The following is a 26004-nucleotide window of genomic DNA, read 5'->3' as shown; positions in this document are numbered from 1 at the left end:
AGGGAGGAGGGACTGGTCACAGGAAACCAATGGGAAGTCCCCATCAAGGGAGATGAACCATTCTGCCTCTATCTGGGGCCAGAGTGTGGCTGCACTGGGGAGAGATCACGGAGGCGGGGAGGGAGCGAGAGCAGGAGGTGCTCAGAGCATGGACAGAATGGGAGCTTAAGGGAAGGAGCCTGAACCAGCCCTGTGCACAACAGTCACAACACATAGCACACTCAGAAAACAATAAAACCGGCATCAACACTTTTGCATACATTTTGTTGAAATTTACAGAAATCACCAAGACAACCCCAGATTGGCAGCATTGTAGATTCCTAGAAAGCTCGTATGTCCAAGGCCTACTTGTCTAAATACTGAGACATGAATTTTCGTTTTCCTAAACACTTCCCTTGCCATGAATTCCTGCCATCATCATAATGCGAAACCAGCAGCGACAGATGGGCATTTTGGATGGATCCAATACAAAGTGTCCCTGTGACTGCTTAGGATACCTGCATCAATGGACAAGAGGTTCCTGCTTTTGGGGGGGGATTAAGAAAGGGGCCTCTAGAAGTACCACAGTGAAACAGAGAACACTGCTAACGGAAGATTTTGTGGGTGGCTGAATGGGTAAAATAGGTACGTTTAGCACTTTCTAGATTTGCCTAGATCTGAGATCACGAGATGTCACCATTGAATTAAAGCCCATGATTCTTCAGAGTTACCTGGGGCATATCCGGTCTTGGTCTTCCTCCAAAAGATCATTATGATTTTCTACAAACAAATACAGACCGGTCCAGTCACATAAACAGAACATTTGTACGTTAAAATTAAGTATCCAATACAACTAGTGCATGGGCATAATTACCCTTAGTGGGGCAGCAGGATACTCTGAGAGAAATCCTCCTGGAGGCCTCAGGTAGTACCTTGGGATTGTGCCTTGGTTTTCTTTCCTATACCATTGGGCATGAGCTCCCTAATGTGATAGGGCCACATCTCAAGTGTCTGTGTACAGAGTGAAACATCTGTTTTACCACAGATTCTGGGGAACAGCTTACATGCATTCTAAAACCTTACTGGAACAAACTCTCATTCCCTTATAGTATAGTATGAGATGCTCTAGGTGTGAGGGTTTAAGGGAATTTAGACACAAAGACCAGGCTGATGGATGGAATCTGCAAACCCTCACAGTAAAAGGAATCTATTGTGTACAGTCCTTTGTGCTACACAGACATATGAGCCATGCATGGGGAGGGGCGATGCCCAGGCTCAGCTTTGCTTCGAGGAAAACATACAAGGAGGCTGATGGTAGAAGCGTTGACGTGCAATACTCCGACGATGACTCAGTGTAGACAGACAACACAGAGGATACAGACACTGGGGATCGGTGCAGTGAAAGCAGGGAAATGACAAATCCAAAGATACAGGTAAGGCTGACAACATCTTTGGACAGGCACAAAAATTCAAGGGATGTTTTTCGGGTCTACAAAGGAGAGCAGTGCAGATGAGGAGAGGCATTTAAAGGAAATCAGGAACAAAGACAGACACCTCTGCATATGCAGCTCAACTGAGAGTGAGTTCGTCATATCTGCCTTGACTCCAATGTCCTAACTTCTGTCAGGAGCCGTAAGCATGGCCGGAGATGCGGAACAAACGGTAGGTCCCTGACTCACCTGATGTCTATGGTGAAAAGTCTATCCTGGGGCCTGACTCAGATCCCTATGTCTAGCGGGCTTCTACACAGCGATGACACATCTCAGCGGAACCAGAGGTTGGATACCAAAAATAGCGGGGCAACTTGGGAGGCCAGTTGGAGCTTTATCACATGGACAGTGGAGGACTCACGAGCGGCTTCCAGAGGAGAACAGATGTCCAGATCTTGGAAAGAGTGAATGTCAGCCCTCCTAGAATTCCCGTGGGGGTCAGACAGGCCAGGAAATGCTGAGGAAATCATACAGCATTCATCCATTGAGTCCCATGGGTTGTCCTGCACTTCCACCACTGGCAGCTCCCTGCTGAACCTGGTAGGGTGGGGAGATCTGAATATTAAGACAAGAAAGGTGGACCTCCCACCATCCTAACCGTTTTGATGGGCAGCTGGGAATTACACTCATAAAAAAGGGGCACACCAATTTTTGACAGCAACAACTCTGCTCCTGTTTCAGGCGGCAGTGTGGTGCTGTGGGGGCAGTAGATATAGAGAACGGAAGGTGCTCAGGGCAGTGGCCACAGAACTAAGCTTCTGAGCAACAACCTGAACTAGTGTGGAAGTCATGACTCACAGCCTGCATGGATAATCCTAAAGGTGACTTCAACACATTTACGTAAATGTTGTCGATACTACCTTCACTGACCAAGTGAACGCGGGTGTTAAAAGGCATCTTCAAAATGGAGACATCTTGTGTCTTCAGTGTCTCTTTCTCTAACTACTGTGACAGGAGGTGTTCTTTTCCTATAATATATCCTCAATGTGGTAACACCAAAGAGTTAGAGGCAGATATGCCTCTCACTCTGGTTTTACCAAAAAGAGAAGAGGGGAATGCGGAGAATCCCTGTGAAGGATTAGTTCACAAAGTTCAACTGACTGCAGGTTATTGAAACGGAGGGGTCAATAAAAGGAACGTAACCGTGTTACACGGTGAAGACATACATCAAAGTTAAAAGAGATACTTTGTAATTGAAGAATGGATGCAATAGATATGTTCGGCCATTTCTATTTTTTCCTCGAGATGCAATCCTTCAGTTTAACCACTGAAATAACAACCCATGATTCATCAGAGTTACCTGGGGCATGCCTGGTCCTGGTCTTCTTCCTCCTCATGGTGGAATTGATTTTCTGTAATTATATAGAGACAGGGCTGGTCATGAATGAGATCCTTCTCGGTACGTTAATAATCCAGGGTCTCATGTTACCCACACACTCAGATACGTTCAATGTGAGAACAGGTTCAGTCAGAAGAATATGTCAGGGTGCCTCCGATATTGTCATGTGATAACTGGCTTGATTTCCGGCCTGAGCCATTTGGAAAAATTTATTCTATCTAGGAGATTAACATCACAGTCTCCCCTGTCGTCTGTGCAAGCACTTGAACTTCTCTCTTTGACACAGATTCTGGGGAGCCAGCCTCCCTGCATTCTAAAAGGATCGCTGCAGCATTCACCCTTCTCTCGTCAGATAGCCTGGTTGTTGAAGGCTCCGTGGAATTTGTACACTGAGACTGAACAGATGGAATGCAACTACAGACACTGAAATTCAAGTGAGTCTTTGGTGCTACTCAGAACATTGGCCTGATTCATGTGGTGGGAGAATGCCAAGGCACAGCTCTGCTTCTGGAAACACACAATCAAGCTATCAGTAGAGACACTTAGGGTGGGTTTTCAGACAACTGTTTAGGAAGACAAGCCAACCTAAAGGAGACAGAGAATGGGGCTAAGAATAGCAAAACCAGTTAACCCTGGACAAGAATGCCAAGTGACTGCGGCAGGCACAGATTCTTAACGGACCCACCTCCGAGATGAAACATAGAGCTTATTAGAGGTGAAAAGAGACATTTCATCCAAATTAGGTCTGACAGACAGGTTTTATGGTCGTGTTGCTGAGGTGAGTTGAGCTTGTCGTGCCTGCCTTGGCCCAACAACGAAGTGACAGAGAATTCAAGGTAACATGGGCATGCCCTGGGACTAAGAAGAGAGCAAATGTGCCTCGCCCACCTGATGTCTGTGCTTAAAACTCAATCCTAGAGCCCAGTGCAGATCAGTTTGTCTCTACAGGGCCTGCCCACAGGGATGACCTCTCTCGGCACAGCAGAGGTCTGGGGTACAAAGAACAGGAGATCTTTGTGGGTGTCCAGGTGGAGCTTGATCACCTGGACAATGGAGTACTCACTGGTCACTTCCAGAGAGGAACAGACTTCCAGTTCCTCGGGTAGGAAGATGTTGGTGCTCCTGTAAGGCCAGTAGGAGTCAGACAGGTCGGGAAGAACTGAGTATGTCAAGTAGTGTTCATCCTGAGAGTCCCTTGAGACGTCCTGCTGTACCACCTCTACCAGCTGTCTGCTGAGCCTGCAGGGTAGGGACAAGTGAAGATTAACCTAAGAGGGATCTGAAGTCATAAGTCCTGTCAGGCTTTGATGCAAGGCGGAAGGGAGTGGTCAAGAAAGCAAAGAGGGGAAGGACCCATTAAGAAGAGAAACGATTCTTGTTTTCGTGGGACACGTTGTGTTTCACACAGGGGCAGCTGTTCGAAAGGAAAATAAGTGCTCGTGCACGGGCCAAATAGCAAGCTTCTGGCGAAAGAGACTGAATTATCTCTGTGCCTTCCACTTATGACTCATACCACACGAGTCCCACAATGGTGGCCTTTCCCCTTCCATGCAAATGGCATTGAGTTCTGCATGTAGTGGCCAAGCACGGGCAGCTCTGGGGGCAGTGGACTGTCACAGAAATCTCATGCCAGGAAGCCCTCTTTCTCTCAACCTTGTGGCATCATAGAACATGTTTGTCTACTTGCTATGATATTTTAATGTTATGAACACTTGTCCACACGAAATCTAAAGACAGAGAGCAGATGTGCATGGCTCTCTAAAGCACACAAGAATGAGCAAGCACCGTGGTCCCTGTGACATATTCGTTCACCCGGGTCAGCGGACTGTGGCTTACTCAACTCGAGAAGTCATTAAGAAATGGGAAACAATCCCAGTACAACGGTGAAGACAGAGAACATTGTGAAACTGGTAATTTGTCCTGGACCGCATGGATAATACCGTGCTCGTCAGCACTTTCTGCTTCTCCCCGGATGCCACTTTTGAATCCCCAGCCCCCGAGTGTCCAGAATTACCTGGGGGCAGCCGGCTCTTGTCTTCCCAGACCCTCCTGATCAGTTCGGTCTTCTGCAAATAATGAAGAGAAAGAATTACGTTAAGCACATTCGCCTTCACAGATGCCCACTCCTATATCCTGCATAGCACAGGACTGACATATAAGCACAGCAATACCAGGCAACTGTGAGTGTAAACATCCAGGAGCGCTTAGGTAAGGCCTCGCGGGCAAAAATTGGGATGGTACTCTTGAGTCATTAAACCAATATCCCTGATAAAACAAGCCATCCTCATAGCATCCTAAATCTTGAGTCTAGGCAAACAAACCGATTCTGTTTCTCAGAGATCCTGGGGGAACTCCCTGGCTGCTTCCTAGACAGTTGCTGCAATATTGAGGCTTTTTCCATCTGAAATTCCAACAGGTGCATGGTTTAGAGGAATCAGCCATGCAGATTAAACCAATGAATGGATTCTACACGCCATCAAATCAGAACAATCTTGAAAGCTACAAAGAAACAGGGGACACTCATGGGGTAGGGAAGTTTCAGGACCCTCCATTGCTCCAGAGAAACATACACTGTCCCATAGCAGTGGTCCAGTTCGGGTTCTCAGCTGACTTGAGATGAGATAAGACAAATGAAGACCTAGACGAAGTGAAGAGCGTGAACCAGGGGAGTGCCATCTCCAGAGATATAGAAAAGGCTGCCAACAGCCTTGGCAGGCACCCAAATTCAGGGGCATGTTTCATGAATGGAAATTAGAGCCTTGGAAGAGAGGACACGAGCTGAATTCATAATTAGGAGGTCTGGCAGTGACCTCGTGGGCCTGGGATGGAGAGGTGTATGAGTCTGGCAGGGTGTGAGGAACAAGGAATATGGACACCACCTGGGGGACCACGTGGAGTTATAGCCCCTTTGGAATGGGAGCATTCATAGGCCATATCCAGAGTAGACCCAAATTCAGGTTCATCAAACAGGAATTTGCCATCACGGTAAGACTGGCCGCTGTCACGCCTTTCTTGCACATTTGAAGGAGCCAAAACACATTCATCCACTGTGTCCTGTAGGAATTCCTTCTTTTCAACATCCTGGGGCTCCATGCTATGCCGGGGGAGACAACAATGATAGAAGATCAAACCAGGAGGATCAGACACCATGGCTTCCTAGCTGGTGTTGATGGGTGTGATAGCGAGTGGTCCCAGAAAGCAATGGGGCTGTCCCCTTGGAGGGAAAATACTATCCCCCTATATAAGGAGCAGAGTGTGGCCTCCGATATGAGGAGCAGTGGGAGACAGAGCAGGAGATATTCTGTGCACTGGCCTCATAACCAGGTGACGGAGGAGGTGACTAAAACATCCCTGTCATACTCATGTCATAATTATGACTCCCAGCACACAGAGGTTATCAAAACAAGTGGCTTCAACCCTTCTGCATACGTTGCATTGACTTGTACATGCAGTGTCCAAGGGACTAAATATCCTGAGGCCTTACTGCCTCTCAGACATTCTGACTCCAAGGAATATTTTCTCAATATTTTGATGGGACATGCATTTATTCTTCAATTTCCTCTCTTGCTATCCAAAACCCTCCAACATGATGATGTCAAACAGACACAAAGTTAATACGCATCTCACTTTGGTTTTAACCACACAGGAGAAAACAGCTGATTACCGGAATCCCTGGGTATGGTCAATTCATGTGTGTCCACTCTCTGTAGGTTATTCAACATGAAAGGGAGTAAGAAAGTGACACCTACACAACTACCACATGAAAATAGATGACATGGTTAAAGGGCATATTCTGCTATTGACTGAATGGATGGAATAGTTTTAGGCAGCACTTTCTCTCTATCCCTGGATGTGAGCCAGCAAGGTGAGTCGGGACCCGGACCGTGGGCGACAAGGAGAAGTGACAGAGAGGCTCAAGGGGGAAGACGGTAAGTAGGTTCCGTTCAAAGGCCCTTGTTGGGGCTGTGCATCCCCGAACACTCACTGAGCTCTTTTTTTCGAGGGCCTCTCCCTGGTGCCACCGAGCTGCTGCTTATGTCTCCGCCACGTGGGAACGGCGCCTCCCCAATTCTCAGGTAGTTCGGCGCCTGACATAGGAGTCCCGGGTCACCCCAGGGTCCAGGAAGGGACACTGAGTGTGGGAGGGTAAGGAAGACACGACCCAGGGGAGGGTGGAAAAGCTCAGATGTCAGGAAATCCGAGCAGAGGCGGATTCTGATGAGCAGGAAGCTGGGAACGAGGCCCCAGGGATGAGGGGAGATGACGAACTAGACGGAGGATCAGAGGAGAGAGTGACATGTGCACTTTGTGTAAGAAAGTGGCCCCTTATTTGTTTAGAAAAGGGAAAAAACAGAAATAAGCCGGAGACCAGTATTTCTATTGTGAATGTGAGCGCCAAACAGAGAAGATGGGCTTGGAGATGCTGACGGAGAGAAAACCGGGCACAGGAGCCTTCCTGAGAAAGCCAGTGGAGATGGGCTCCGGGGAAGTGGGGCCAGTAGGAACCGCTCCAGCCCCATGAATCATGCCCTGACACCATTTTCCAAGTGTGCAAGCACCACAGAGACCCCAAAATTAGACATGACAAATTCATAGATGTTATCAAGCAATTGTTGTTGAATCAGCCCCCCTAGCAACGATGTGGTTTCATGCTCCCAGCATTGATGGAACGGAGATACCATCTGCACAGGTTCTGATGAGGGGACCGAGGGGACAATACGTAAGAAGATGACTAAGTTAAACAGCCAGGAAGTCGCAAGCCCAGGCCCTGGGACACAGCTGCCACTAAACACAGGCTCTTGCTCACCTCGCTGTATTGGAGCATCGTGGGGTTCGACCTCACCCCACTGCGGCCTCCAGCCATGAGCCGGTGATGACCAATGCGGGGACCAGAACGGCCTACTCCTGTCCCCACTCACCTTGGAAGGGCGGCCATTGGTTCCCAGGACCCAACTCGGCGTCCAGGCTCCCGAGGGTGCAGGAGAGGCCGAGCCTGGCTCTGTTGTCACCACAATCCAACTGCTGGTCCAACTGCAGTGGCAGAATATTGGCCACCTGGGTGCTTGGCTGTGTCCGTGCTCCTGAAGTCTGCACCTCTGCCCTTTGGAAAGTCCAGTTTCCGCTTGATGGCCCTTGGTGACAGGGAGCCTGCATCGGAGCTGAAGCAAGAAGAGATCTCAATGGGCTCAATCCCCGGGCTCCTTAGCTGAGCACTCCCAGACCACCCATGTCTGACGTCCCCGTCTGCCTTTAAGACCACACTGTGAGCAAGCACAAAGGCACACATGATATGTATGAAGGAGATGTCACCATTATGTCCCAGCCTGGGGATGCTGGGATGGCAAGTTCCAAGCCAGCAAAGTCCCTGAGGTGAAAATACCCCCTTGACGCCACCGGGCCTTTGGATGGGCACATGAGTTCATGCCTATCATTCAGTTAGTAGTAACCTTGGTCCTACAGCCTAGGGAGAAGATCCTAGAGAGGCCTCAGGGCATGTGGAGAAGGAGTTGTCGGTTGTTTCCCCCTCAAGAAAACGAACAGGGAAACAAGTTCGACCTCCAGGCTTCAGGTACCACTAGAGAACGGAGTTGCGAAGGGTACCTCTAGATGCTTTAGGTACCACTAGAGACGGGACCACGGACCAAGTTATGGGAACATTTCACAGCTCTGGAGCCTTTTGAGGTTTCTTATCTGCAATATCTGATTGCTTTCCCCCCACCCGCACATCTGTATGCGATATATTCTATTGCCATTGGAGGAGGGGCTAACAGCTCTGAGTAACGTAGCAGCGGTCTGAGTCCCTTTGGAAACTTCCAGGCCAGAAGTACTACAGGATCAGACTTGTGGGTCTTCAGGGAGGGCATACAGCACCCAGTCCTCGCATCACACACCCCTCAGTGAGGTGTGGACCGCACTCCGTAATCAAACCCACTCACATTGCTACTGTGAAGGGAGTCCGTGTTCTCAGAAAGGGGGCTAACCGGAGACGTGCCACAGCCTCTCGCCAGAGCAGGTCAGCCTCAGCGGGGCCTGGCGGCTCCCTGCCATGATTCCTAGTCCCTTGTGTGCATCTCATTCTCCCTAGTCTTTTCATCTGTCACTACAAACGATTCCATGAGTCTGTGACTGTTTAGCCTCCCTGGCAACGCCCTGTATCTCCTCTCACCGTGCGTTCTCCCACTTCCTTCTATCTGCTCTTTCCTGCCTGCGCTAGCAACGTCCCCAAGTCCTGTCCTCCCAAACGCCCACCGTGCTGGGGAACGCTCAGTCCCCTCTCTGCTGCACACCCTCTCCACTCCTCACCCTGCCTCTGGGGTCGCTTGGTCCTCTGGTCCCTCTCTGTCCTCCAGAATCACTTCTCCCCACCCCACACCAGGTGCCTCCCCAGCTCCCAGGGCTTCTGCCCCAAGCACGTCTCTCAGATGGGTAGGCCTTCCATCATTCCTCGAGGCACACTGTCACCAGTCATTGTTAAGCACAATTTAGGACATGTCATGTGACTTTATGATACTTCCTACTGGGGGAAAGGCTAAATCATCTGCAATTAGCAAATCTGGTTGGAGAAGAAGTTGTCAAAACCAGGTTCCCCATTCTCAAATGATATCTTGAATGAAGGTCTAAGTGTGCTTAAAGTTATGACTCCTAATTTCCTCACGTTCTTTTATGGGTCTTTTCTCAACTACCAGGGTTCATTTAATCTACTCAAACAATGTGCTTTGCACATGCAGAAGAAAAGGGAAAATATTTTATCAAACTCTGAAGGACCGTCCACTATTTTTAGTTTGGCTAGTGGGGAAAAGCCCTGGATGAAAGCTAAGGTTGGCACTTCCATGAGATTGGCCTGTTTCTACAAGGGTTCTCCCTGTGCAGGCAGGATGGGCCTGAGTAGCCCTCCTGCGGCCCTGTTGCTGGAATCACAGCCTATGCACACTGATCACACGCTGCCGTCAGAACCCCTACCCTGGACGGGCCGTGTATAATATAGACGCTGCATTCACTCATCTCAGCCCATCCACGTGGCTGAATGTTGCCCCCATGGTCCAGGGTGAATGGAAGGCCGTATCACACACACCTGCCTTCTGAGACATGTGTCTGAACCTTTCTCATCCCACTGCCCATGGGAACCCACACTTGGCCGTCAGCATCTCTGAGGGAATGTGCAGCCTTACAAGGGTGACAGGCAGCCAAGTGAGGAGCCTCCATGGGACCCCTGGTGAAAACAGAAAAGCCTGGGGACCTCTCAGCCCTGATTGCTTTGGGATGGAGAGCCTCTTTGAGACCTTGATCTCGCAGAGGGGCTGGACGAGCCGCTGGCTCTGTTTACACCACAGAGTGACACACAGGGTAGGGGTTGGCAGATGCATGGCTGAGTCACAGGGGTCTTTGGGACAGTCTTGCAACATTTTTGTTTACATTCACAACTGTTTCAAATAATTTGGTACAAAAGCAGAGATGAAAGTGTGAGCTCCATCCCCACCTACTCCCTGACAGGACTGAGTTGAGATCAATGGACAGCTTGATCTGGTGAGTCTGATGTCCCACTACCCACTGGCCAGAAGTCTTGGGCAAGTGACGTGACCTTGCTGAGGCTCAGCACCCTCAGCTGTCACAGGAGATGCCACATGGACTCGAGAGTGTCCCTGTGAGGACCCGATGCTTCCAGAGAAATAGAGGTGCTGCTGAGTGGGCACGGGAAGGGGCATGGTAGAGCACAAGAGTAAATAACTCTGTGTTTCATTTCTGCTTCCTGAATTGCTGTAACCCCTAGGAAGCCTTGGCTTCCTTACCCCTCGGAGAGGGATAGGAAACAGGGGAGAAAGTGGTCCTAGTGTGGAAAGGCTGTTACTGACCAAATAAGGTGAGGGACAAATCGTTTCACGGCCAATTTCACTATACAACATTGACACGGCAAGGAACATCTTATACTCCTTGCTGCTCCTTCAAAGTGATTTGATGAGCAAAGAAAGACTCCTAACGATGCCAATGCTTCTCCCAGAAGGGAAGGCCGAAAAATACCCTGAGTGGGAAGAAAGGGAAATTGGGTTTTAGCCTGCACTCCTGTGAGAGTGTGGCCCCAAAGGGGTCTGGCTCAGCAGGCAGCATTTTCTGAAGAATCTGGAGAGGGGAACAACTCTGCTTTGCTCCTGAATGAGGCCACACCCACGTCAGGTGCACGGGCCATTGATCATTGATAGGACATTATGCCACTGAGCAGACACTTGACTGAAAACATATCCACATGGGGGAAAAGTCACTGACGCTGCAGGAAGGGTAAAAAGCACGCCATCCGTGGAGGATGGAAAACCGGGGCTAGGGCTCTGGCTTCACTGAAACCATGGTGTACAGACAGGATTCGAGGCTGAGGATTTTCGATCTATATGCTCCAGAGGAACGTAGGCACCCCAGGAGCAAAAACTTTAAAATCAGCAACAAATGCTGATTTCCGATGCTACAAATATGGAGCTGACTGGAAACCTGTGTGGAGAGCCAGAGACTTTGCAGGAAGCACACAGGAAATAGAACTGGCAACAGAATTTCATGGGTAGCACAGAATTCTTCTTGCAAGAAATAAAAAGAGGTCTGTGACCCAGATGTCTCCAGGTGAGATAGTGGTGGCTGAGTTTTTGCCCGTTTCCCTCCATTTCTCCTCTCCAACCTGACTTGGTACCAACAGCCTGCACTTGTGAGGGGGCCGGGTGACAGAGGGTAGTCTGAGACAGAAGGAAAGGAAATTTGTCTGATTCAAAACACACTTTTTTTTTTTTTTTGAAGTAGGCTCCACAACCAGTGTGGAGCTTAACCTGGGGCTTGAACTCACAACCCTGAGATGAAGATCTGAGTGGACATCAAGAGCTGGATGCATAACCAACTGAAACACCCAGGTGTCCCAGTGTTTTCAAAATTAACTCCAAGGGCAAAGTTCAAACCAGTTTGAGTCTACAGGGCCTGTTGCCACGGGTGCATGTCTCAGCCTATTTAGGTGGTTGGATACAGAGAAGACAGGCTTCCTTGGAGCCCCCGCCCCAGGAACCTTGTGCCCCTCACGTGGGAGTACTTACCATCTACATCCAGACCCAAGAAAGTTTCCAGAGTATCAAATATGGATGAGGCACTTGTATACGGCCTCCAGGTGTCTGGCAGGTCATGGCCAACTGAAGAAGTCAAACAACATTCGTCCAGTGAGTCCTGTGGGACTTCATTCTCTTCTGCTACTGGCAGCTCCCTGGGGAACCTGGTGTTACAGGGAGGACAGGAGATGCAACGAGAAGGTTGAGTCAACACAGAGTCCCAGCTGGTTTTGGTGGCAGGGAGGAGGGACTGGTCACAGGAAACCAATGGGAAGTCCCCATCAAGGGAGATGAACCATTCTGCCTCTATCTGGGGCCAGAGTGTGGCTGCACTGGGGAGAGATCACGGAGGCGGGGAGGGAGCGAGAGCAGGAGGTGCTCAGAGCATGGACAGAATGGGAGCTTAAGGGAAGGAGCCTGAACCAGCCCTGTGCACAACAGTCACAACACATAGCACACTCAGAAAACAATAAAACCGGCATCAACACTTTTGCATACATTTTGTTGAAATTTACAGAAATCACCAAGACAACCCCAGATTGGCAGCATTGTAGATTCCTAGAAAGCTCGTATGTCCAAGGCCTACTTGTCTAAATACTGAGACATGAATTTTCGTTTTCCTAAACACTTCCCTTGCCATGAGTTCCTGCCAACATCATAATGCGAAACCAGCAGCGACAGATGGGCATTTTGGATGGATCCAATACAAAGTGTCCCTGTGACTGCTTAGGATACCTGCATCAATGGACAAGAGGTTCCTGCTTTTGGGGGGGATTAAGAAAGGGGCCTCTAGAAGTACCACAGTGAAACAGAGAACACTGCTAACGGAAGATTTTGTGGGTGGCTGAATGGGTAAAATAGGTACGTTTAGCACTTTCTAGATTTGCCTAGATCTGAGATCACGAGATGTCACCATTGAATTAAAGCCCATGATTCTTCAGAGTTACCTGGGGCATATCCGGTCTTGGTCTTCCTCCAAAAGATCATTATGATTTTCTACAAACAAATACAGACCGGTCCAGTCACATAAACAGAACATTTGTACGTTAAAATTAAGTATCCAATACAACTAGTGCATGGGCATAATTACCCTTAGTGGGGCAGCAGGATACTCTGAGAGAAATCCTCCTGGAGGCCTCAGGTAGTACCTTGGGATTGTGCCTTGGTTTGCTTTCCTATACCATTGGGCATGAGCTCCCTAATGTGATAGGGCCACATCTCAAGTGTCTGTGTACAGAGTGAAACATGTGTTTTACCACAGATTCTGGGGAACAGCTTACATGCATTCTAAAACCTTACTGCAACAATCTCTCATTCCCTTATAATATAGTATGAGATGCTCTAGGTGTGAGGGTTTAAGGGAATTTAGACACAAAGACCAGGCTGATGGATGGAATCTGCAAACCCTCACAGCAAAAGGAATCTATTGTGTACAGTCCTTTGTGCTACACAGACATATGAGCCATGCATGGGGAGGGGCGATGCCCAGGCTCAGCTTTGCTTCGAGGAAAACATACAAGGAGGCTGATGGTAGAAGCGTTGACGTGCAATACTCCGACGATGACTCAGTGTAGACAGACAACACAGAGGATATAGACACTGGGGATCGGTGCAGTGAAATCAGGGAAATGACAAATCCAAAGATACAGGTAAGGCTGACAACATCTTTGGACAGGCACAAAAATTCAAGGGATGTTTTTCGGGTCTACAAAGGAGAGCAGTGCAGATAAGGAGAGGCATTTAAAGGAAATCAGGATCAAAGACAGACACCTCTGCATATGCAGCTCAAGTGAGAGTGAGTTCGTCACATCTGCCTTGACTCCAATGTCCTAACTTCTGTCAGGAGCCGTAAGCATGGCTGGAGATGAGGAACAAACGGTAGGTCCCTGACTCACCTGATGTCTATGGTGAAAAGTCTATCCTGGGGCCTGACTCAGATCCCTATGTCTAGCGGGCTTCTACACAGCGATGACACATCTCAACGGAACCAGAGGTTGGATACCAAAAATAGTGGGGCAACTTGGGAGGCCAGTTGGAGGTTTATCACATGGACAGTGGAGGACTCACGAGCGGCTTCCAGAGGAGAACAGATGTCCAGATTTTGGAAAGAGTGAATGTCAGCCCTCCTAGAATTCCCGTGGGGGTCAGACAGGCCAGGAAATGCTGAGGAAATCATATAGTATTCATCCAGTGAGTCCCATGGGTTGTCCTGCTCTTCCACCACTGGCAGCTCCCTGCTGAACCTGGTAGGGTGGGGAGATCTGAACATTAAGACAAGAAAGGTGGACCTCCCACCATCCTAACGGTTTTGATGGGCAGCTGGGAATTACATTCATAACAAAGGGGCACACCAATTTTTGACAGCAACAACTCTGCTCCTGTTCCAGGCGGCAGTGTGGTGCTGTGGGGGCAGTAGATATAGAGAACGGAAGGTGCTCAGGGCAGTGGCCACAGAACTAAGCTTCTGAGCAACAACCTGAACTAGTGTGGAAGTCATGACTCACAGCCTGCATGGATAATCCTAAAGGTGACTTCAACACATTTACGTAAATGTTGTCGATACTACCTTCACTGACCAAGTGAACGCGGGTGTTAAAAGGCATCTTCAAAATGGAGACATCTTGTGTCTTCAGTGTCTCTTTCTCTAACTACTGTGACAGGAGGTGTTCTTTTCCTATAATATATCCTCAATGTGGTAACACCAAAGAGTTAGAGGCAGATATGCCTCTCACTCTGGTTTTACCAAAAAGAGAAGAGGGGAATGCGGAGAATCCCTGTGAAGGATTAGTTCACAAAGTTCAACTGACTGCAGGTTATTGAAATGGAGGGGTCAATAAAAGGAACGTAACCGTGTTACAAGGTGAAGACATACATCAAAGTTAAAAGAGATACTTTGTAATTGGAGAATGGATGCAATAGATATGTTCGGCCATTTCTATTTTTTCCTCGAGATGTAATCCTTCAGTTTAACCACTGAAATAACAACCCATGATTCATCAGAGTTACCTGGGGCATGCCTGGTCCTGGTCTTCTTCCCCCTCATGGTGGAATTGATTTTCTGTAATTATATAGAGACAGGGCTGGTCATGAATGAGATCCTTCTCGGTACGTTAATAATCCAGAGTCTCATGTTACCCACACACTCAGATACGTTCAATGTGAGAACAGGTTCAGTCAGAAGAATATGTCAGGGTGCCTCCGATATTGTCATGTGATAACTGGCTTGATTTCCCGGCCTGAGCCATTTGGAGAAATTTATTCTCTCTAGGAGATTAACATCACAGTCTCCCCTGTCGTCTGTGCAAGCACTTGAACTTCTCTCTTTGACACAGATTCTGGGGAGCCAGCCTCCCTGCATTCTAAAAGGATCGCTGCAGCATTCACCCTTCTCTCGTCAGATAGCCTGGTTGTTGAAGGCTCCGTGGAATTTGTACACTGAGACTGAACAGATGGAATGCAACTACAGACACACAAATTCAAGTGAATCTTTGGTGCTACTCAGAACATTGGCCTGATTCATGTGGTGGGAGAATGCCAAGGCACAGCTCTGCTTCTGGAAACACACAATCAAGCTATCAGTAGAGACACTTAGGGTGGGTTTTCAGACAACTGTTTAGGAAGACAAGCAAACCTAAAGGAGACAGAGAATGGGGCTAAGAATAGCAAAACCAGTTAACCCTGGACAAGAATGCCAAGTGACTGCGGCAGGCACAGATTCTTAACGGACCCACCTCCGAGATGAAACATAGAGCTTATTAGAGGTGAAAAGAGACATTTCATCCAAATTAGGTCTGACAGACAGGTTTTATGGTCGTGTGGCTGAGGTGATTTGAGCTTGTCGTGCCTGCCTTGGCCCAACAACGAAGTGACAGAGAAATCAACGTAACATGGGCATGCCCTGGGACTAAGAAGAGAGCAAATGTGCCTCGCCCACCTGACATCTGTGCTTAAAACTCAATCCTAGAGCCCAGTTCAGATCAGTTTGTCTCTACAGGGCCTGCCCACAGGGATGACCTCTCTCGGCACAGCAGAGGTCTGGGGTACAAAGAACAGGAGATCTTTGTGAGTGTCCAGGTGGAGCTTGATCACCTGGACAATGGAGTACTCACTGGTCACTTCCAGAGAGGAACAGACTTCCAGTTCCTCGGGTAGGAAGATGTTGGTGCTCCTGTAAGGCCAGTAGGAGTCAGACAGGTCGGGAAGAACTGAGTATGTCAAGTAGTGTTCATCCTGAGAGTCCCTTGAGACGTCCTGCTGTACCACCTCTACCAGCTGTCTGCTGAGCCTGCAGGGTAGGGACAAGTGAAGATTAACCTAAGAGGGATCTGAAGTCATAAGTCCTGTCAGGCTTTGATGCAAGGCGGAAAGGAGTGGTCAAGAAAGCAAAGAGGGGAAGGACCCATTAAAAAGAGAAACGATTCTTGTTTTTGTGGGACACGTTGTGTTTCACACAGGGGCAGCTGTTCGAAAGGAAAATAAGTGCTCGTGCACGGGCCAAATAGCAAGCTTCTGACGAAAGAGACTGAATTATCTCTGTGCCGTCCACTTATGACTCATAACACACGAGTCCCACAATGGTGGCCTTCCCCCTTCCATGCAAAGGGCGTTGAGTTCTGCATGTAGTGGCCAAGCACGGGCAGCTCTGGGGGCAGTGGAGTGTCACAGAAATCTCATGCCACGAAGCCCTCTTTCTCTCAACCTTGTGGCATCATAGAACATGTTTGTCTACTTGCTATGATATTTTAATGTTATGAACACATGTCAAAAAGCGAAATCTAAAGACAGAGAGCAGATGTGCATGGCTCTCTAAAGCACACAAGAATGAGCAAGCACCGTGGTCCCTGTGACATATTCGTTCACCCGGGTCAGCGGACTGTGGCTTACTCAACTCGAGAAGTCATTAAGAAATGGGAAGCAATCCCAGTACAACGGTGAAGACAGAGAACATTGTGAAACTGGTAATTTGTCCTTGACCGCATGGATAATACCGTGCTCGTCAGCACTTTCTGCTTCTCCCCGGGTGCCACTTTTGAATCCCCAGACCCCGAGTGTCCAGAGTTACCTGGGGGCAGCCGGCTCTTGTCTTCCCAGACCCTCCTGATCAGTTCGGTCTTCTGCAAATAATGAAGAGAAAGAATTACGTTAAGCACATTCGCCTTCACAGATGCCCACTCCTATATCCTGCATAGCACAGGACAGACATATAAGCACAGCAATACCAGGCAACTGTGAGTGTAAACATCCAGGAGCGCTTAGGTAAGGCCTCGCAGGCAAATATTGGGATGGTACTCTTGAGTTATTAAAGCAATATCCCTGATAAAACAAGCCATCCTCATAGCATCCTAAATCTTGAGTCTAGGCAAACAAACCGATTCTGTTTCTCAGAGATCCTGGGGGAACTCCCTGGCTGCTTCCTAGACATTTGCTGCAATATTGAGGCTTTTTCCATCTGAAATTCCAACAGGTGAATGGTTTAGAGGAATCAGCCATGCAGATTAAACCAATGAATGGATTCTACACGCCATCAAATCAGAACAATCTTGAAAGCTACAAAGAAACAGGGGCCATTCATGGGGTAGGGAAGTTTCAGGACCCTGCATTGCTCCAGAGAAACATACACTGTCCCATAGCAGTGGTCCAGTTCGGGTTCTCAGCTGACTTGAGATGAGATAAGACAAATGAAGACATAGACGAAGTGAAGAGCGTGAACCAGGGGAGTGCCATCTCCAGAGATACAGAAAAGGCTGCCAACAGCCTTGGCAGGCATCCAAATTCAGGGGCATGTTTCAAGAATGGAAATTAGAGCCTTGCAAGAGAGGACACGAGCTGAATTCATAATTAGGAGGTCTGGCAGTGACCTCGTGGGCCTGGGCTGGAGAGGTGTATGAGTCTGGCAGGGTGTGAGGAACAAGGAATATGGACACCACCTGGGGGACCACGTGGAGTTATAGCCCCTTTGGAATGGGAGCATTCATAGGCCATATCCAGAGTAGACCCAATTTCAGGTTCATCAAACAGGAATTTGCCATCACGGTAAGACTGGCCGCTGTCACGCCTTTCTTGCTCAGTTGAAGGAGCCAAAACACATTCATCCACTGTGTCCTGTAGGAATTCCTTCTTTTCAACATCCTGGGGCTCCATGCTATGCCGGGGGAGACAACAATGATAGAAGATCAAACCAGGAGGATCAGACACCATGGCTTCCTAGCTGGTGTTGATGGGTGTGATAGCGAGTGGTCCCAGAAAGCAATGGGGCTGTCCCCTTGGAGGGAAAAACTATCCCCCTATATAAGGAGCAGAGTGTGGCCTCCGATATGAGGAGCAGTGGGAGACAGAACAGGAGATATTCTGTGCACTGGCCTCACAACCAGGTGACGGAGGAGGAGACTAAAACATCCCTGTCATACTCATGTCATAATTATGACTCCCAGCACACAGAGGTTATCAAAACAAGTGGCTTCAACCCTTCTGCATACGTTGCATTGACTTGTACATGCAGTGTCCAAGGGACTAAATATCCTGAGGCCTTACTGCCTCTCAGACATTCTGACTCCAAGGAATATTTTCTCAATATTCTGATGGGACATGCATTTATTCTTCAACTTCCTCTCTTGCTATCCAAACTCCTCCAACATGATGATGTCAAACAGACACAAAGTTAATACGCATCTCACTTTGGTTTTAACCACACAGGAGACAACAGCTGATTACCGGAATCCCTGGCTTTGGTCAATTCATGTGTGTCCACTCTCTGTAGGTTATTCAACATGAAAGGGAGTAAGAAAGTGACACCTACACAACTACCACATGAAAATAGATGACATGGTTAAAGGCCATATTCTGCTATTGACTGAATGGATGGAATACTTCTAGGCAGCACTTTCTCTCTATCCCCGATGTGAGGTCTCCAGAGGTCACCAGGAAAATTCGTAGTCCACAGTCTTCACACTTACCTGGGGCACATTGGCTGTTGTCCATTTCTTTCCCTTCGATCATCTTGACTTTCTGAAAATCAGTTCCAAGACAGCAGGTGACACTAAGGAAATCATACTTCCCATATTACCAACACAGTGACCACCCACACTGCAAGGACATTAAGATTCTCAGGGCAAGACCCTAGTGCTCTGGCAGGGATATTCCAGGATGGCCAAGGTTAAGTCTTACGAGCAGTGCACAGGACTGCTCCCTAACCTGCTGCAGAAATTCACTTTCTTCTCCCCCACAAATTATCCCAATATCCTCCTCTGATGGGAGTCTGTAAAAAGAGTTCCGAATATATTTTCCCCAGAGGTCCTGCGGAGGAGTCCAAGCACTTTCTTGAAGTGTTGCTGCAAAATGGGGTTATTCCATGACATACCATGGCTCTTGATGCTTCCCAGGAATTTATTCTTGAAACTAGGCTAATGAATCAACTGTAGAAAACCTCAAATCAAAAAGAATCTTTGGTGTTCTACCGACACAAAAGCCATTTGGTCTGAGTGATGCCAGAGCCCAGCTTGGCTTCATAGGAACATCCAGGCAAGGTAATGACACAGTTGTTTTCAGATGACCACTTGGCTAAGTTGAACCCACATAGAGAAGATTGTGCCTGGGCCTGAGAGCAGTGAAACCAGGGAAAGCACCTTTCCTTGATATGCAGGTATGTGAGCCAAAAACATTGGACAGGTCTAGGCCCTCGAGAGATATTGATCCTAAAAAGAAAGTGTCATTGCATGGAACAAAAGACAGTTGATCCACGTAGGGTATCTGACAAGACTTTGTGGATGTCCTACTGAGGTGGGTAGAGCTTGTCACCCATGACATAGGTTCAATGGCCTGACACGGGGGCCAGGTTGACAGAGGCATGGCCGCTGCCTAGGATGGTTGAAGGCTCCCTGACCCACCTGATGTCTGTGTCTCCACATCCATTATGTCCTGATTTAAAGCAAAGTGTGTCTGTAACGCCCGTGTATAGAGATGACCTTCCTCAGTGTAGACAAGGTGTGCAGAACAAACAACATGGACACTACCTGGGGGACCACGTGACGTTTCATCCCCTTGGGTGTGGGAGCATTCACAGGCGAAATCCAGAGCAGAGCCGAATTCCTGTTCATCTAATGGGAATTCGCCAGCACTGTAGGACTGGTCGTTGTCACACTCTTCTTGCAGAGTTGAAGGAGTCAAAACAAACTCATCCACTGTGTCCTGTAGGGCTTCCTTCTTTTCAACTTGCTGCTGCTCCATGCTGTGCCGGGTAGGACAGGAATGACAAGAGATCAAACCAGGAGGATCAGACACTGTGGCTTCCTAGCTGGTTGGATGGGAGTTATATGGAGTGGTCACAAGAGGCACAGGGCACCGGCTGGAGAGGGAACAAGCACACCAACCTATAAGAGGCAGAGTGTGGCTGCCCGGGGCTGGGAGAGCAGGAGCTGATCCTCAGAGCACTGGCCACAGAAGCACTGACTAGGAATGAGACTCCACCCTCCCAGCAGGATGCGGTCACAACAAGAAGCACAGTGGAGACCAGACCAGGGGCAACCACCACGGGCCTGAGTCAGGATGATTTTTACATAGATTGGTCAATTACTTACAGCTCTGGAGTACCTGCAGACTGCAGAAATGTGTGCCTTCTAGGCACTTTGTCATTAATAGTGTCACATGACACCCCAAGTTTTTGGAGTTTGGTTAGGTACTTCTCTTGGTTTTAATTTTGCTAGTTGTCTGTTTACCAATTCCTTGGTGAGTTACCTTCCTACCAAGGACCTTAGAGAACTGTGTAGGAAGTAGATATGCATCTCCTCCCGGTGTCCATTTACAGGAAAGAATGGGTATTTTTGTCCCCACGGGGAATCCTAAGGCTGGTGAATTCATCTCGGTCTTACAACACCACAGAGACAACAGGCAACCAAGCCAAAACGGCCATCCTTTGGGGACCATCTGCAGTTTTGCTTAACCTTGCATCTGACATCTGTCACTCTCTTGACCTCACTTACTTTACTTTCTGAGACCCTGTCCATTTTGACCCACACATTATTGGTTCCAGAATTTTCATTGTCACCTGGGAGTGAGGGTTCCTTGTTCTTCTTCATCCTCCTCATCCTCATAATTTTCTGCAAATAAATTCAGAAATGTCCCATCAGCTATTTCCCACATCACCACTATAAACACAGCGGCTTCTATGTCCCTGGAGACCTAAGGGTCTATGAATGACTAGGTATTCTACTGAGTTTAGGGCACTGTCTTTAAGAACTGCTGTGGCATGGATTTCTGATGCGTCAGGCAGTGTGTCTCTGATTCTGAGGATCAGCATCACTGAACCTGGGCAACACGTTCTACCGGCTCTTGTTGTCCATATCAGGGAATGCTTGTCAGCTTCATTTCTGCACCGTGTCTTGCAGAGTGCCACAGGTCCCACCATAGCCACAGACTCTCTGTGGGTTCACAGCTCTCACATAGAGCCGCCTCCTTGCCCTCACGACAGGACAACCACCCTGTCCCACATCCCTCCACCGGGGACTTCAAGGGCCCCCACGTGGGCTTCAGTGTTATCAAGGGGACATCCGTCTACGAAAAGCGGTCCCGTCTAAACAGCACTCCCACCTCCAAGTCCTACTGCATCAAGGACCTCATCCAACTCCACACAGTCAGGAGCATTATTTTTTCCTGACATGCATTCATGAATTTTCCCTATCTGATCACTACAGTATCAACAGGTTATTTGATATACTTTCCAGATGAGGAGACAGATATGGAGAAAGTAAAACTCACTTTCTCACCCACAATTAATACAGACCACGCTGACTCTGGGAACCTCCCACTTAGTGCAGGGATCCTTGCACACTAACAAGCATCCTCCTGTCACATTTTGCTCTCTGGCTCAAAGACTGGTGGAGGCTGCCTCCCGCTCCAAAGGCTGCATTCCCTCAGGGAGGAAGCAGACACGTGGAGCACTATTACCTCCACACTGTGCATTTCTGCTCTCTGTTACCACCTTCCACTCCTGGTTCTCTCATGGCCCCACTTGCTATGGGGAATCCAGGAGGGCTGCTGCACACGGCGTGAGGCCAGGCGGGGAGTCTCTTGTGAGCCCAGGGCCTTGGCGCAGCTCCGGGCATCAGGGCCGGTGGCCGCCTTACCTGGGCTGAGCTTTCGGGCAAGGCACTTGGCCAGCCTGCGCCCCTCAGCCAGTTGCTCTTGGAAGCCCTGCCCTTGGGAATGCTCAGGGTCATCATGGGTGAGGAGGTCCTCGAGGAGCTTATTGAGCAGTTGGGAAACGTCTTTCCCTTTCCGTAACTTCTGATACAAACGGGTCAGCTCTTTAGCCTGGTCTTTAATGAGGGTATGACATAGCCTAAGGCAGGGCAGAGAGAAAATTTTAAAATGCAAAGAGTTGAACAACAGACAATAAGATCTTTCGTGATGATTTCTGGCAGAATTTCCCCAAAGGAGCCGTGAACCCTGCACATCCCTTACACCTTTTCCTTCTGTAAACAGAGCCAGGGGTTCTCCTAAGCACACGCCAGAGAGATGTCCCTTCAGCTGCTAACTTCGGGGACACCCGTTTCCCTGGAAAACTACACACAGCGCGGCGTGCAGTGAAAGGACACAGCGCCAGACGCAGAAGCATGTCCAGTAGAGCTGGTGTGAACTGGTGAGCTCAGGAGAATGGCAGGCTCAAGCTGTGGTCAGCCAGGTCATGACTCTGTGAAAGGTAAGTGAGGTGGTGATCTCGCAACACTGTGAATGTGCTAAAAGCCACGAATTGTTCCCTTGAACTTGGGGACTTTGATATTTTTTTCCAGAGAGAGAGCGAGACTTTGAGTCATTGGAGTCCATCATTTACCAATCACTGTTGTCTTAGTTGTTTTAGAAATATTTGGGTCACATGCCTGCCATGACGTTTCTGCCCTTTCCTGGCCCAGACTTGTTGCTGCCCCAAGTCAAAGATGCCCACAGCGTCCCTGCAGCCTCCCACATGGAGCCTTCCTTACCTGAGCTTCTCAGCCACCGTGTCTGCCTGCTTCCCCTTCTCAAACTGCACCTTCTCTCCCAGCACGGATTCGATGAGGTCGGTGGACTCTTCACACTCTGAGAAACAGAGACGCCTGCCTCAGGGGAAAGCTGGACATGCTGCTGTGCTCGCTGCCTTCAAGGGACGAGGCAGGGTCCATCCTAGGACAACTGGAACCCCGGCCACCTGGCTCTGCGCTGGGAGCTCCACATCACATTCTTCAGCCTCCCAACTACAGGGCAGTCGATTACTCCCTGTTTCAGAGCCCAGGAAAGAACAGCCCCAAGGCACAGAGAGGAACTGGACACGGTGATGAACTGGTATTTGGTAGAGTCAGAATTTGGGTTCCCCTGATCATGGTCACTCTAGCAAGCCTTGGAGACTCCTAAGTGAAACACTAAGCAGGGACATGACATAAGGCCCCCAGGGCTACTGGACTGATGGGTCCCCTGAGCTGGGATTTCTATACTGAGCAAGTATCTCAAAGGTAAAAATTCATCCGGTTACACTTGTGGAAACCACAATGCATAAAACCAGAAGCACCGGAGAGGAATATGGCCCAATCCTAATACAGTTTGTGTTATGAGAAGCAGTAGAATGATGAACAGAGTTACACAGTTCCAGGTTCTGCTCTTAGAGCGTTACAAGAAATTACTCAGTATTCATTCTGACTCAGAGAAGTAGGTCCCACAACACTAACAGGTTAACAAGGAGGAAACTGAGGCACAGGACGTTGGGCACCATGGATTTAGCCCAGGCTGACTGACCTACAACCCATGCTTTTCTCCCCTGTGCTGTGTTACCGCCACCCCACGCCCTCAGGTGATATCTGTTTGCATCATCTTCACAACTGGTTTCCCACACTTATGTGATGATTTTCAGGAAAGTTGTAAACAAAACTGCTTGTCCTTCCCTGAAAGTTCATCATCTCTTCCCTTTCGTAAAAAGCATGCCTCAGTTTTTTTTTTTCTCTGCGTCATTCGTTTTTAATTACACCTCCCCTTGTTCTATTGAAAGCAAATTGTGAGAAAATGACAAAAATGCGGGCTGAGAGTTGTCAGGATTCCTTCCTATCGCTCGGCTGTGCACGTGCCCCGTTCTCATGACTCCTTCTGCCAGCGCAGGCCCCTCCTAATGAACAGGCAGCTGAGCTCCCCATTTCAGGCTGACTGTGGGGGAAGGCCTGCCCCACACCCTGGCTTGGCTGGTTCCCGGGGCTGTGGTCTCCCCCACTCACCCTCCTTCTCACTAGGCCACATGTCTCCTGGCCCAGGCCTGGACCTGCTGGCCATCCTGCACGTCTGAAGGTCCCCAGCTCAGGGAGAGACCGTGATGTTCCCTGAAACACCCTCACCCTTGCCACTGGGTATCAAATGGCCTCCGTGGACTCAGGAAGCAGAGGCTCTGCACCGGTTCCCTCTCACAAGGGGAGTCACTGTGTGGATGGCGTCACTCACAGATACCACAGTTTTAGGGGGAAAGGAGACCTTCTTTCCACTTTCCACTTACCACTTCCATCTCCTTGAAAGCAGGTAGTGTCACCTGCTACCCTCCCTCTCGCCCCCGGGTGTGCCATCAGGATGTTTCCCCAGTGTAACTAACTTGGTGCTTTACCAATGGGACCTCAGAGAAGCGGGACCTGAGAGAGTTCCTTAGTCCCTGACACTTAGGCCTGCAGGCATGCAGGATCTGATACAGCACAGAGACCATCCTGAGAGGACCAGGCGTTTCTGTGTCCGCACCAGGAAGCAGGAACTGGGATGTTAACTCTAACCCCACCTGACATGTCACTGTTAACCTCTTTGTCTTCAGTTTTCCCATCCTCAGCAAACTGAGGATAAAATACCCACTTCTACATTTCCCGGATTGTGGTCAGAATGAAATTTATGTGACATTGGAAGAGAGAAGACAGCATCTGGAGAGGTTTTTAGTTTCTCAGAAGGAATACAGACAGATATGTCTTTGGTGGCCATGATCTTGTAGGACTTACTGTATTTCTGCAGCTGGTTGGCCAGGGAGTAGGCAGTACATTCGGATATAAGGAATTTCTCCTTGAGGTCTCGGAAGTCCTGCTTGCTTTTTTCCAGCTGGGATTGAAGCTCCTGGTTGATTTCCAGGAGGCTGATTTCTGCCCCTGGATCAGACAGAGGGCCAAGAGGTGCTGCCATGGTGACGTGTGGCCGAGGAGGTAGAGCTGGGGACTGAGGAGAAGAAACCCAAACACAGGATGGTTAAAAACCAGTGAAATCAAGTAGGTTTCATCAGGACTGAGGGGTGAGGATACAGGAAGTCTTTACTTACTGTTGGGAACAATTTGAACAACACCCCACAGCACCTGAGATTCAGGAACCACAAAACCAAGGTTCAAGATGCCACAGCTGAGAGCTGAAGGCACTGCCCCTAGCTCACACTCCAAACGGAATGACAGAGGGAGCACTCAGAATGCCAGGTAACGGTCTGCACTTGAAATAACAGAGTTGGAACGTCCGAGATGACATGGAACCTGGGGAGCTGCTGCCTTCCAGTTGCCAAGGCCGTGCTGATACACAAGACTGCCCGGTCCCCCCGAAGGTCCCCACTGATGGGAACCACCCCTCACTGGCCACTCTCAGTTGCTGTCTACCCTTGTGCTGATACCACAGTTCCCATCTCTTTCTAAAAAATTATCTCAGCATAGTTCTGATTGTTCATTCTTGTGTGTGTATAAATCACCAAGGCAGAAATAGTTTCCCAAGTAGTTTACTGTTTTGTTCATCTTCATTTATTTGAGAGAGAGAATGGGGGGTGGGTAGAGGGAGAGAGTGGGACAAGGCGCTCAATCTGACCATCCGTGAGATCATGACCCTAGCCTAAACCAAGAGTCAGATGCTCAACCAACTGAACTGCTCAGGCACCCCTCCCAACGGGTTTTCTTAGGGCTGTCATGAACTCATCACACTTGCCTTTAAGGGCAAACAGATCTTAAGGCTTTTATAATAAGGGATAGATTCCAATGTCTTAGACTGTCATGATGTTCTTCCCTGTGTCTTTTAGTGTTTTATTTTTTCCTCTGTGCGTTAAAAACACAAGAGAAGCATGCTAGCACTTTCGTTATCTTTGTTTCCTTTGTATTTGACAAGCTTTTAAATTTATTTG

General features: G+C 48.8%; 1 protein-coding gene across 1 annotated transcript; it reads right to left on the bottom strand.

Annotated features, from left to right (window-relative positions):
• Positions 1 to 20912: 20912 nt before the first annotated feature.
• On the bottom strand, positions 20913 to 25037 carry LOC148161780 (putative NBPF family member NBPF5). The gene is made up of 4 exons (XM_088020572.1): positions 24860 to 25037; positions 22850 to 22946; positions 21995 to 22209; positions 20913 to 20968 (listed from the first exon to the last, which is right to left on the bottom strand). The coding sequence occupies exons 1-4, from the start codon at positions 25035 to 25037 to the stop codon at positions 20913 to 20915; spliced, it is 546 nt and encodes a 181-aa protein (XP_087876698.1).
• Between the last annotated feature and the right edge of the window lie 967 nt (positions 25038 to 26004).

The sequence above is a fragment of the Eumetopias jubatus genome, unplaced genomic scaffold (genome assembly GCF_037043125.1).
Source record: "Eumetopias jubatus isolate StellerSeaLion01/CBP00866 unplaced genomic scaffold, mEumJub1_p1.0 scaffold_66, whole genome shotgun sequence".
Taxonomy (NCBI): Eukaryota; Metazoa; Chordata; class Mammalia; order Carnivora; family Otariidae; genus Eumetopias; species Eumetopias jubatus.
This window is presented reverse-complemented; position numbering and strand designations above follow the sequence as displayed.

Excerpts from the sequence above, each read along its gene's own strand:
- LOC148161780 (XM_088020572.1), bottom strand. The coding sequence starts at position 25,037 with ATGGCAGCACCTCTTGGCCCTCTGTCTGATCCAGGGGCAGAAATCAGC. Across the intron at positions 22,210-22,849 it reads ACGGTGGCTGAGAAGCTCAG|GCTATGTCATACCCTCATTA; the intron begins GTAAGGAAGGCT and ends GCCCTGCCTTAG. Across the intron at positions 20,969-21,994 it reads TGCCCGAAAGCTCAGCCCAG|AAAATTATGAGGATGAGGAG; the intron begins GTAAGGCGGCCA and ends ATTTATTTGCAG.